This window comes from Cynocephalus volans, chromosome 2 (genome assembly GCF_027409185.1).
Source record: "Cynocephalus volans isolate mCynVol1 chromosome 2, mCynVol1.pri, whole genome shotgun sequence".
Taxonomy (NCBI): domain Eukaryota; kingdom Metazoa; phylum Chordata; class Mammalia; order Dermoptera; family Cynocephalidae; genus Cynocephalus; species Cynocephalus volans.
The window spans coordinates 137197975-137211804 of NC_084461.1; the positions used below are offsets into that span (position 1 = coordinate 137197975).

The 13830-nt window shown below is 37.2% G+C and overlaps 1 protein-coding gene across 1 annotated transcript in view; it reads left to right on the forward strand.

The window, feature by feature from the left end:
* The first annotated feature begins 359 nt into the window (after positions 1–359).
* Positions 360–13830, forward strand: part of MRPL22 (mitochondrial ribosomal protein L22) — a 34701-nt gene continuing 21230 nt past the window's right edge. The window contains exons 1-2 of the mRNA XM_063087078.1: positions 360–400; positions 475–523. Of these exons, the coding sequence (XP_062943148.1) occupies positions 373–400; positions 475–523 (77 nt within the window). The 5' untranslated portion in view covers positions 360–372. The remainder of the gene's footprint in view (positions 401–474; positions 524–13830) is intronic.

Here is a 13830-nt window from a genome sequence, read left to right on the forward strand (position 1 = left end):
CTAGATAAACTGAAGCCCGCTGGGTTAGGCGGCTTGTTCACGGACTCTGTTCCCTCTTTTTAGACCATTTGTGAGGTGAGACTTCACAATTTTTTTGGATACCGGTGAATTTCCGGAAACCCGCTACTTTCCGGCCTTTATTAAGTCATTCATTCCTACCAAGTGCGCCACGGGCTCGGCCCAAGTCATTCATTCCTAAACAAGGCTGGTTACAGTTTAAACACCCTCTGCGCATTCGCGGTTTTCATGACACCACCGCGGGTGTAGTACTTGTTAAATCTACTGATTTGGAAGGTAGCCATAGTACCGCGCATGCGTGTTGTCCCCACAAAGTTTGAACTCGGAGGCTTCCGTAGAGAGAGAGCGGGCAAGATGGCGGCGGCAGCGCTGGGTCACTTGGGTAAGGACTTCTTAGTGGTTAAGGAGAAGAGTCGACAAGGGAATCTGAATTGACGGCTTGTGTTAATGTTCCAGGTTCGTTATGGATGCACAGCCTGAAGAGCCGGGGGAAGCTGGTCTTGGGGTAAGTGTCTAGCCTCGGAGTCTCAGAAGTGCCCAAGGCCGCCTTTCTAATGTGTCAGTCAATTACTGAGCGCCTAGGTGCCGGGCTGGGTTTTCGGTTTTGAGGCCACTGAGGCGAACAAGACAGCCCAGATCTCTGCTTTTCACACCATTTCTCCGCCACTATATTGCATAGCCTTGCAGGGATCAGGATTACCCATTACTGAAGGACCGTTGTAAATGTGTTTTCTGAACAGTCTCCTCTGACCTTTCTGGTCTTCCACTTCCATATGGGAGCATCCAACTTTTCTAGATACCTATCTGGTTACTTGCTTATGTGGGCAGGGACTGTGTTGTAGATATCCGTGGTTTACATCATGCCTGACATTGTGCTAAACGCTTTATATGCATTATCTCATTCTTATAACATCCTTAGCTATGTAGTAAGTACTGCTATATCCATTTTTCAGACAGTTGAAGCCCCCAAACGTTATACAACTTACCCAAGACCACTCGATTATAGAAAGTTTTGAGGATTTATACTGTACTCTCCAGAGCATTCTGTGGCCTTAGGACAAAAGCGTTCTTTAAAGGTTAGGGTATGCAATTGAGTCAGGGCTGTCAAGAAGCCTTTCCCTGCCATCTTCTCATAGTCTCTCTTCTGCAATACAGCTATTTGATTCTGATCGGTGCATTTGTTAGCATTTATTTTGGTTTAGTTCATAGGCTTTAGAGACAGATAAAGTGGGTGTGAATCCACTTTTTAACTGTGATTTTGGAAAATTTACTTATTCTTTCCAAGTTTTAGTTATCTCTTATGTGATATGAGAGTAGTATTAATATCTATGTCATAGATTTTTTTTCATGAGGATTAAATGAAATAATGTATATGAAGTGTTTAGTACGGTGCATGGCATGTAATAATCCTGCCCTAAATCCTAGCTGCCATTAATGTTTTTATCATTATAAATTATTATTGAGTTCCTATTATATTTAGCCTTGTCCTAGGTTCTTGGGTCTTAGGGGGATGAAGAAGTGGGCTAAAGAAAATAGGAAGCACTGGCTCTTAGGATTTTTTTACGCTTTGCTTTCTTAAATTATTTTCTATCACTCCACTTACAGCCATGCTGATTTACTTACTTTTAAAGAATATGCTGTGCATTGACTTACTTCTTGGCTTTTTCATGCTGTGACCTCACCTCCTGTCTATAACAGCAGTCCTCCTCATTATTCAACCCCTGTTCAGATGTTTCCCTTCAGGAAGTTTTCTTAGATCTCTCTAAAACTGAAATAAATTAATTTCTCCTTCCTCTTAGCATATATGCCTTGCATAATGGCTTCATGTACACGTGTCTGCCCTTTACTAGCTTGTGTATCTTGGAGAGAGAGGGACAGTTCTTGTTTCTTTTTGTAGCTCCAATATAGGGTCTTTTACAAAGTAAATATTTTTATAATGTTCATTGATTTGAATTGTCTTGCACTGACTTATACTAGGAAACTCTGAGCAAGAAACTTGAACAGTTTGGCTTCAGTCTTTTCATCTTGTCATGTGAACAAGAGTTGGGTTTTGCTAGATAATCTCTAAGGCTCTTTGCAGTTTTAAAGTCATATAAGTTTTATGAATCCCCATTCTGAACTTTCTAATGGGGGAAATGACTGCAAAAACTAAGTAGAATGGTATAAATAGTGCTCATGGTAACCGTGTAAAATCTTAGAGATTATATGATTCAGTGTTTGGAAATTTAATTGCATATTGGCTCCAGACAGGCAATAGAAATGAATGAACTAGGAGAACTTGTCTATGTAAAGTGAGAAAGAGTGGTAGGTCCTGTGGCAGTCAGTAGAATGCATTTCTTTTCTAAAGGCATTGAATTGGGTTAAGAAAAAATACTGCTTGTATTAGTCCATTTTTGTTGCTTATAACAAAATACCAGAAACTGGGTGATTTATAAAGAAAAACAAAATGTATTGCTTACAGTTTCTGAGGCTCAGAAGTCAAAAGTCCATCTGGTTGTCAACAGCGACCCAGGTGTCTCACATTGCAAGATGGTGGAAGTAGAAAGAGCAGAGAGAAGGCCGGCCCGTGGCTCACTCGGTAGAGTGCGGTGCTGATAACACCAAGGCCACGGGTTCGGATCCTATATAGGGATGGCCGGTTTGCTCACTGGCTGAGCGTGGTGCTGACAACACCAAGCCAAGGGTTGAGATCCCCTTACCGGTCATCTTTTAAAAAAAAAAAAAAAAAGAAAGAGCAGAGAGAGACACAAGACAGACTTTCCTCTTCTTTTAAAGCCCTCAGAACCACACCCCTGACTACCATTTTTAATCAGTTCACTACTGCAAGGTCCTACAATTCACTCACTCCTTCAGGGCTCTACTTTTCAATTACCATAATAGGATTTCCCACCTTCCTAACAGGCACAGTGGGGGCTAAGTTTCTAATACATAAAACTTGGGGGACACAATTCAAGCTTCAGGGAGTTTTGGGGGGACATAATTCAATCTACTACACTGCTGACCAAATAAAACTTTTCTGCAGGCTGTATTTGGTAGAAGACTGACAGCTTTCAGTCTTTGAGTTCAAGTCTCCTATTTTACCAGTGGATCCATTTGAGAAGTATTGTAATCTATGGAAGGTTACACAGTTAGTAAATTGCAAAACTAGGATCTAAACAAAAAAATCTCTGGTTTTAGATAGTGTTCTATCACATCATGGGAGTGATGGAGTGATGGGCCCAGAAGGAGTTTGTCAGGGGAGTCTTTTTGGAAGAGGTGATTTTAAAGTTTAAATTTAAAGAGTGAAAGAGTATGTTTTGGTGGTTAAGAAATAGAAGGGTGGCTAGCTGGTTAGCTCACTTGGTTAGAGTGTGGTGCTGATAACACCAAGGGTTCAGGTCTCTGTACTGGCAAGCTGTCCCCCACCCCTGCCAAAAAAAAGAAATAGAAGGGCTAGTGTAAAAGTTTGAAGGCACGATAACAGGAACCATTTGGAATAGAGAGGTCATGCTCCCTAGTCTGCAAAAACCAGCTTTTTTTTTTTTTTTTTTTTTTTTGCTGTTAGCATAGATGATAGTGACTTTCAACTAGGGGACATTTGGCGGTGTCTGGACACATTTTTGGTTGTCACAACTTGGGCAGGGGTGGGGGGTTGCTACTGGCATCTAGTGGGTGGAGGTGAGGGATGCTGCCAAACATCCTACAGTGTACAGGACAGCCCCCTATAACAAAGAACTATCTGGCCCAAAATGTCAATAGTGCAGAGGTTGAGAAACTCTGAGCATATTACGGTTCAAAGTTGCTGGAATTTCAATTTTTTGTTTGCTAAATTCTTGTTTCCTTGGTCAATTGTCCTTGCCCTTCACAAGATAAAATTATTTTGAGTTCCGCAAATGTATATATCACTACAGTCCCTTCATTTGAGTTTTTAATTGAGACTGGTGAGGGGATGTTCTTTTATTCAGTCTCAAGTGTAGGATTCACTTAATGTTCTCAGAAGTAAATTTGGAACAAAGAACTTTTCACCTGGATGATTATAATAGCATGATATTCTCAAGATAGAGCCTGAGGCCAGTATTATCTTCACTTGGGACTTGGGTTTGCTTTGAACTAAATTTCAAAATGAACTTCGAGTAATACATAGGAAGTGTTAGTTCTGTTCTTCAAATTGTGATTTTAGAGAGTCCTCAGATACTCTGTCTTATCTGAATTAACTCTTAATCCTAAAATTTGACTTATATCTACTACTCTTCATTGCCTGACTATGGGCACAGTTTGAAAAATGTTACTTAAACGTCTCTCTTCAAGTATTGGCAGGAAATCCAGATGCTAGTTCCAGTATACCACCTGCTTTGTGTGTGAGCTTTGACAATCTCACTGTACCGTGGGCACCTGTGTGTATGTTATATGTATAAGCACTCTGGAGACCTGCTTCACACCTACCATTCTTTCACCCAATTTATAGCAATATGATAAAGCTAAAGGGATTTGGGTTTCTTAGTAAATGAAAGGGTTTTATCGGTAATGGTGATACTTGAATTTGAAAATGATAAAAGTTGATCCTGGGTTCTTTTTAAAACTGCCTTTCAGTGCTTTAAAAAAATTTAATTTTTCTCTTATTTTGATTCTATAGATTGCTAGCAGTAAACTAGAGCTATATGTAAATCTAAAACTTGGTTGGAAGTTTTGCTGAAAAACAATTCTACAGAAGGAATGGATTCTAGCAATAACCTATGTCATCATTAGTTAATTCCACCAACTTCCTTATCTTGCGTTTGTTTTCTACACTTACTCTTCACAGGGTTTCTTACATAAAACGTCTCGTAAAAGCCTCAGTTTTGAATTAGTTTGAGTTTTCAATTTTACTTTAAGGTTACTTCATTTTACGTTTTGATTCAGTGTTATTCCAACAATTGGCCAGGAGAGGGCACATAGAAACTTTTGATTTAATGCACTTTTAAATTAAGTACACCATTTGGAATAAATTTTAATTTAATTTGATCACAATAGTTTACTATTTGCTGGATAATTCAGTTTATGAACCATTTGAGCCCTAAAAGTATTATAGGTATTCAGAAAGCTATGTCGTTATTAATTCACATGTTTAATTTATTAAATATTATATCTAATTCACTGAATATGTACTGAGGATTTGAGGAGTGCAAAGCATTGTGCTAGAGGCCATAAGGTGAATAAGCTGAGAAGGGTAGATTGGGGCTAGATTTGAAAGGCCTTCTTTGTCTTGCTAAGGAGTTTGGACTCTATATTTTGGACACTGGGGAAACACCAAAGTTTGTTGTGTTAACTTTTTATTTAGATATACTCAGACCTATACAAAAATAGGCAATATGATGAACCTCTATGTACCATCATTCAGCTTCAACAATAACTAATTCTTGGCCAATCTTAACTATAATCCCTTCTCTCCCCAATCATATTTTGAAGGAAATCCCCCACACCATACCATTTCATACATAAATATTTTATAGTGTATTTCATTAAACAGTATAAATTATCCAGTTGATGTTCAGATTTCCAATGGCTTCATAACAGTTATACTTTTAAAATTATAATAGTCCACACATTGTAAAATGGAAGAAAATATTTGCAAATTATGCATCTGTTAAGCGATTAATATCCAGAATAAACAAAGAACTCAAACAACTCAATAGTAAAAGAAGCAGATAATCCAATTAAAAAATAGGCAAAGGAACTGAACAGACATTTTTTGAAGTAAGACATACAAATGGCCAATAGGCATATGAAAAATTGCTCAAAATTGCTAATTATCTTACAAATTGTGTTAGGGTTCTCCAGAGAGACAGAATCAATAGGATATGTTATAATTATATGAGAGGGATTTATTAGGGGAATTAGCTCACATGGCTATGAAGAAAAGTCCCACAATAGGCTGTCTATAAACTGGGTGCCGGTAGCGTGGCTCAGTCCAAGTCCAAAGACCTCAGAACCAGGGAAGCTGATGGTGTCCTTGGTATAAGTTCTGGAACCCAAAAGCTGAAGAGTCTCAAGCTCTGATGTCCACGGACAGGAGAGAAGAGTGTATCCCAGGTCCAGCGGATCAAGAGAGAGAGGGCTTCACCTCTTTCCTCTGTCTTTTGTTCTCTCTGGACCCCCAGCGGATTGGATGGTTCCCATCCACACTGAGGTGGGTCTTTCACACCTGGGCCACTCAGACTCTCATACTAATCTCTGCTAGAAACACCCTCATGGACACACCTCAGAAGATTGCTTTACCAGGTTTCTCAGCATTCCTTCATCTAACCAAGTTGACATCTAGAACTAACCTTCACACAAATGCAAATCAAAATCACAAAGAGATATCATCTCTTAGAATGGCTGTTATCAGAAAGACAGAAAATAACAAATGCTAGTAAGGATGTGGAGAAAGAGGAACTCATAAATTTTGGTGGGAATGTAAATTAGTACAGCCACAATGGAAAACAGTACAGAGATTTCTTAGACAACTACAGACAGAACTACCATATGCTCCAGCAATCCCACTACTGAGTATATATCCAAAGGAATGGAAATGAAGTCAAAGGGACATCTGCACTCCCATGATTATCATGGCTCTATTCACAATAGCCAAGAGTTGGAACCAACCTAAAGTCCTTCCACAGATGATTGGATAAAGAATATGTGGTATATATACACAATGGAATGCTACTCAGCCATGAAAAAGGATGAAATTCTGCCATTTGCAGAAACATGAATGAGATTGGAGAAAATTATGTTAGGTGAAATAAGCCAGGCACAGAGAGAGAAATACTACATGTTCTCCCTCATATGTGGAAGCTAAAAAAGTTGACCTCATCGAAGTAGAAAGTAAGAATAGTTGTTACTAGAGACTGGTGGGGGGAAGGGAAAGGGGTTAATGGGGAGAGAGTCATCAGTGAATATGAAATATTAGAGAGATAGGGAAAATGGGATCTGGTGTTCTGTAGTAATATAGGGAGACTACAGTTAACAACAAAGTACTGTGTATCTTTGAATAGCTAGTCAAGATGATGTTGAATGTTCCTAACACAAAGAAGTGAGAAATGTTTGAGGTGATGGATATACTAAGCACCCTGATATGATCATTGAATGTATGAACATACCCAAATATCATATTGTACTCCATAATCTATATATATATACAATTATCATAGGTCAATTAAGAAAAAAAAAAAGAGAGAGAAATACAGAGTAGAATAGTGGTTATTAGAGACAGGGCAGGAGGGGGAGGGGAGCTGGGGAAAGGTTGGGGACTGGTCCAAAGTTACAGTTAGGAAGAATAAGTAGGGTGACAATAGCTGATAATATTGTATTGTGTATTTCAAGACAGCCAAAAAAGAGGATCTCGAATGTTATAACCACGAAGAATTGATAAATGTTTAGGTAATAGATGTGCTAACTATTCTGATTAGATTATTATACAATATATGCATGTATTGAAACGAGAAACTGTACCTCATAAACATGTACAATTAAAAAAATTTTAAAAAATTGTTAGATTAAAAAAAGTCCACACATTGAAATTGACATTTCTCTTAAATCTCTTAATCAATGGGTTCTTTATTCAACTCTGTTTTTTTTCCCTTGTAATTTATTTGTTGAAGACAGTGGGTTGCTTGTCCTGTACAGTTTTCCTCAGTTTGGATTTTGCTGAGTGCATCTCCACAATATTACTTAACTTGTACCCTTTCTCTGTATTTTCTTTATTGAATCTAGAGGTTTGATCAATCCAGGTTCATTTTTTGTGGGAAAGACTACTTCATGGATGATGGATGGTATGTTTTTCCATCGGGGGCATATAGTGCCCCTTTGTCCATCAATTTATTAAGGTCTACAAAATGATGTTGTTGTAATTCTGCTATTTCTTCACTGATAACTGTATAGAGGTCAAACTTTCCTTCACCTGCTAGTTGGCCACTTGGTAGAGTTTGTATAGGAAAGACAGGATAAATGCTTGGTTCTTTCTCTTTATTTACCAGTTTTCTTTTCTTTCCTTTTTTTAAAAATTACATTCTTTTATTCGTTTATTTGCCTTTTATTTTGTGATATTTTTGATATTTTTTACATGTTGAATGTATCATTTTAATTTAATTTAATATTTGAAAATATTTATTTGTACATATTTGTGGGGTGTAGTGTGTTGCTTCAATACATGCATGTACTATATATTCATTTACTTAGGGTAGATAGCATAGCTTAATCACCACTTCCTCCCTCCACCCCTTCCCATACTTCTGGTAACCATTACTCTCTACTTTTATGAGAACCACTTTTTTTTTGTTTCTTTGTTTAGATTCCATATATGAGTGGGATCTTGTGGTATTTGTCTTACTATACCTACCTTCATTTAGCATAGTGGTCTCCATTTCCATCCGCGTTACTGCAAATGACAGCATTCTTTTTTTTTTTAATATCTGAATAGTATTCTTTTTTTTTTTTTAATCCATTCATTCATTGATGGACATTTAGGTTGATTCCTTCACTTGGCTGTTGTGAATAGTGTTGCAATGAACATGGGAGTGCAGGTGTCTCTTTGATATATTGATTTCAAATTTCCTTTGGGTATATATTCTATAGTGGGATTGCTGAGTCATAAACTAGTTCAATTTTTAGTTCTCTGAGGAACCTCTTATCGTTTTTCTTTTTTTAACTAAAAGGGAAGTTTATTTCATGTAAATATGAACATTAATAAAAACGATCTCAAATCTCCAATCACCTTTGCACCTTAAGAAACTAGAAAATGAAGAGCCAACTAAGCTCAGACCTAACAAAGGAAATAAATAATAAAAATTAGAGTATAGATAAAAGAAATAGAAAATAGAAAAAAAAAAGAGAAAATCAATGAAACCAAAAGTCGGTACTTTGACAAGATCCGCATAATTGACAAACCTTTACCTAGGTGGACTAAGAAAAAAGAAGACTCAAATAACTAAAATCAGGAATGAAATAGGGGTTATTACAATGAAATTTATAGAAATCAAAAAGATTATAAGAGAATATTATGAATAATTGTTGGCCAACAAATTAGATCATTTAGATGAAATGAATAAATTTCCTAGTAACGTGATGTACTAAGACTGAATTATGAAAAAACAAAACGTTTGAACAGAAATATAGCTAGTAAGGTGAATGATTATTGGTTTTTGGATTCCTGATGCAAGATTCCCTTGAGGATTTCTTGCAGGGATGGTTGTGTTGTGGTGAACTCCTGCAGTTTTTGTTTGTCTGGAAAATACTCTATTTCTCCCTCATTTCTGAAAGATAGCTTTGCTGAGTATATATTCTTGGTTGGCAGTTTTTTCTTTTAGTATTTTGAATATATGATCCCATTTTTTTCTGGCCTGTAGAATTTCTGTTGAGGAATCTGCTATTAGTCTGGTAGGGGCTCCCTTATTAGATGACTTGATGCTTTTCTCTTGCTTCTTTTAAGATTCTCTCATTGTCTTTGAGCTTTGTCAGTTTGACTATCATGTGTCTTGGAGAGGATCTTTTTGGGTTGAATCTTTTTGGGGATCACTGAAGGTGGTCTTGGATCTGAAGGTCTGTGTCCCTCCTTATACCTGGTAAGTTTTCCATTATTATTTTGTTGAGTAGGTTTTCCATGCCTTTTCCTTTCTCCTCCCTTTCTAAAACATCTATGATTTGAAAGTTTGTGTGCTTCAGGTTGTCTGCTAGCTCTCTTAGATTTTCTTCATTTTTTGAAATTCTCTTTTCCTTTTATTTGTATGCCTGGGTTATTTCAAAATGAGTGTCTTCAAGATCAGAAATTCTTTTTGTCTGCTTTTTCTAGCCTGCTGCTTAAGCTATCAGTTGTTTTTTATTTCTTTGAGTAAATCTTTCAGTTCCATAATTTCTACTACATTCTTTTTTAAGGTATTAATCTCTTTGTAAATTTCCTCCTTCATGTCCTGGATTTTTTTTTTTTTTCTCATTTCATTATGTTGTCTGAGTCTTCTTGTGTCAGTGAGTTTTCATAATGTTGCTTAGAAGTCCTTTTCAGTCATTTCAAGGGTTTCCTGCTGTATAGGGTCTGGTATTTGAGAATTACTGTATTCTTTTGGTGGTGTCATATTTTCTTGGAATTTTGCATTTCTAGTTTCTCTAGTTGGTGTCTGGTCATCTGGTAGAGCAGTTGCTTCTTCTATTACTCTGGAGTGGGCTTTGAGGAGAGAGACAGCTTCTTCTTCTTCCAGTCTCCACTGGTGACACTCCTTATGTCAATGCAGTCTAGTGTTTGGCAGGACACCTGCATGACAGCTGTGGCTACTGCTGTGATGTCAAGCCACTTTTGTGGCAGCCATGGCTGTGGTGAGCCACCTGCATGGAAGTGGTGTTTTTGGTGTGCTTCTTGCCTGTTTCTGGGCCAGTGATGCTGCCCTCAGCTCTGGCCTAGGACCCTGGACATGCTCTGGTGCTTACCCACTTCCAGGCAGAGGAAGCTGCCCTCGGCTTTGTTTTTCATAGTGGCTGTACCAATTTACATTCCCACGAGCAATTTAGGTGAGTCCCCTTTTCTCTGCATCCTTGCCAGTCAGTATTTGTTATTTTATGTCTTTTTTTTTTTTTAAAGATGTCTGGTAAGGGGATCTAAACCCTTGACTTGGTGTTGTCAGCACCATGCTCTCTCAAGTGAGCTAACTGGCCATCTCTATATAGGGATCTGAACCCTTGGCCTTGGTGTTATCCAAGTGAGCCACAGGCCAGCCCTTCTGTCTTTTTCATAATAGCCATTCTAACTGGAGTAAGATAATATCTCATTGTCAGTGTTAATTTGCATTTCCCTGATGAGTAGTGATGGTGACCATTTTTTCAGGTGCCTGTTGGCCATTTGTATGTCTTCATTTGAGAAACATCTGTTCAGGTCCTTTGCCCATTTCTTAATTAGGTTATTTGTTTTTTTGCTTGTTGAGTTGTTTGAGTTCCTTATATATTCTGGATATCAGCCCCTTTTCTGATATGTAGTTTCCAAACACTTTCTCCAATTCTTTAGGTTGTCTCGTCACTTTATTGATTGTGTCCTTTGCTGTACAGATGCCTTTTAGTTTGATGTATTTCCATTTGTCTATTTTTGCTTTAATTACCTGTGCCTTCGTAGTCTTGCTCAAAAAAGCACTGCTCATGATATAATGAAATGCAGACATGGCTACTTGGAAATTTTTGATAACTAAATTATTATTAGAAAAATAATATAACCATTAAAAAAATTTTCTTCTCACAAAACGTGAGTCTCTTGAATCCATTAAACTAAAGAGCTTTGTCTGTATTAGTATTTTCTTTGGACTGAAACTGTATTTGTTTTCTGTATTTCAATAAACTCTATGATAATGAAAAAACAGAAACAAAAACGAAATCACTGCCCACTCCTCTTTCGTGCAGTGTTTCCCCTATGCTTTCTTCTAGTAGTTTCATAGTTGTGGGTCTCAAATTTAGGTCTTTAATCCATTTTGAGTTGATTTTTGTGTATAATGAGAGATAGGGGTGTAGTTTCAATCTCCTGCATGTGTATATCCAGTTTTCCTGGCACTATTTGTCAAAGATGCTGTCCTTTCCCAGTGTTTATTTTTGGCACCTTTTTTGAAAATCAGTTGGTTATAAATAGGTGGATTTATATCTGGGCTCTCTGTTCCGTTCCATTGGTCAGTTTGTCTGTTTTTATTCCAATACATGTTGTTTTGTTTTCTATAGCTTTGTGATATATTTTGAAGTCAGGTAGTGTGAGCCTCTGATTTTATTCTTTTTCTTTAAGATTGCTTTGGCTGTACAGAGTCTTTTGTGGTCCTATAGAAGTTTTAAAATAGTTTTTCTATTTCCATGAAGAATATCATTGGTAGTTTGATAAGAATTGCATTGAATCTGTAGATTGCTTAATCTGGACATACTGATGATATTTCTTCCAACCCATAAACAGTGGATATCTTTTCATTTATTTGTGTCTTCTTTAATTTATTTCACCACAGTTTTATAGTTTTCATTGTAGAAAATGAAAACTTTCACCTCTATGGTTAAATTTTACTCTGAGATATTTCATTTTTTTGATAGCTATGGTGAGTGGGATTACTTTCTTGATTTCTTCTTCAGATATTTTTTTATTGGCGTAAAGAAAGGCTATTGAATTTTTTTTTTTTTTTTTTTTTTGGTGGAATAGGAAGTCAGCTTTTATTCAGGAATACCAGTGACCTGAGGAGAGATGTACGTAAACCCATCTCCAGTAAACTTGAAGGAGAATGGTCAGACTAAAACCATCTCAAAGACTCAGATTTACTGAAGGGTTTTTAAAGAGGGAGTTGAGGGAATGGCATGTGGAAAGTGAAAAGCGGGAGGGAGGAAGATGTGAGTTGTGGGTGCTCTGAGCAAGGAGCCAGGTGCAAGGTCTCACCAAGTCTTCATCTGGTTTCTGTTCCTATCCTTGATGTTATCTTAGGGTCCTGCTGGATTTTGATGTGCTTCAGGGTGGAATCAGCATCGCTTTATTGATGTCTTCTTTGGTTTCTAGGGGTCTAGATAGTTTGTGTTTTGTAGCAAGTTTGCAACTCCAGGTTAACTTAAAAACATTATTAGTTCTTTCATACAATTGCCTCTCTACTCTTGAGTAACTTTAGTTTATATTCTCTGTTTCCTGCAGTAAATCATTCAGCAAAATTTTCAGGGACGGTTCTTGGTTGACATACTTTCTTAACCTCTGCATATTTGAAAATGTCTTCCTGTTGTCTTTGTACAGAAATGATAACTTGGCAGGGTATATAATTCTTGGTTTAAAATTATTTTCCCTTAAAACTCTGTAGATAGTGTTCCTTTGTCTTCTGGCATTTAGAGTTGCAAGAGAAAAATCTGAGGTCAGCTTGACTTTTGCCCCTTTATAGGTAACTTGCTTTTACTGTCTGGATACTTGCAGAATTTTTTCTTTATTCTTGAAATTTAAAAATGTCAGCAGACTAAGTCTAAGTGTTGCTTTCCTTTTGTCATATTTTAAAGTTACCCTGTGTGCTTTTTCCATTTGCAGATCCAGTTTGTTCTTCAACTCTGGCCAATTTTCTTCAATTACTTCCTTAATTACTGTCTCAGCTCCATTTGCCTTGTCCTCTGTTTCAGGTATTCCTATTATGTGTAGATTGTATCTCCTGGGCTGGCCCTCTAGGTCTCTCTTATTCTTCTCTTGATATCTTTTCCCTTTTTCTCTGCATTCTGTGAGACTTTTTCTTGTTTTGCATTTACTTCAGTAATTTGATTTTGTGGACAATCCAGCTTGTACCTTCTTTCTCTTAATTCTCTTAACTCCCTGATGCTTTTTGAGCTCCCTGCCTCCTTCGCTATCACTGCAGATAGTTTGTTAAACTCCATTGTCATACAATTCTTAAACCTTTCTGTAGCTTCTATTCTGGTTCTATATCCATTTCAAGAGGAGGCATTTTCTCATTTATTTAGCTTTGTTCCTTTCTTCTGAACTGCAGTATTATGACCTTTTCGATAGCTCTTCTTAGCAACAAGGACCAAAAAGGATGATTGGCTATTGATTTTTGTGTGTTGATTTTGTATCCTACCACTTTACTCAATTCATTTATTAGTTCTAGTAAGTTTTTGGTGGAGTCTTTAGGGTTTTCTATGTATATGATTATGTCATCTGCAAAAAGGGATAGATTGATTTCCTTCTTTCCGATTTGGATGCTCTTTATTGCTTTCTCTTGCCTTATTGTGCTGGCTAGAACTTCCAGTACTGTGTTGAGTAAGAGTGACGAAAGTGGGCATTCTTGTCTTGTTCCAGCTTAGAGGGAATAGCCTCCAATTTTTATCCATTCATTATGATACTAACTGTGAGTT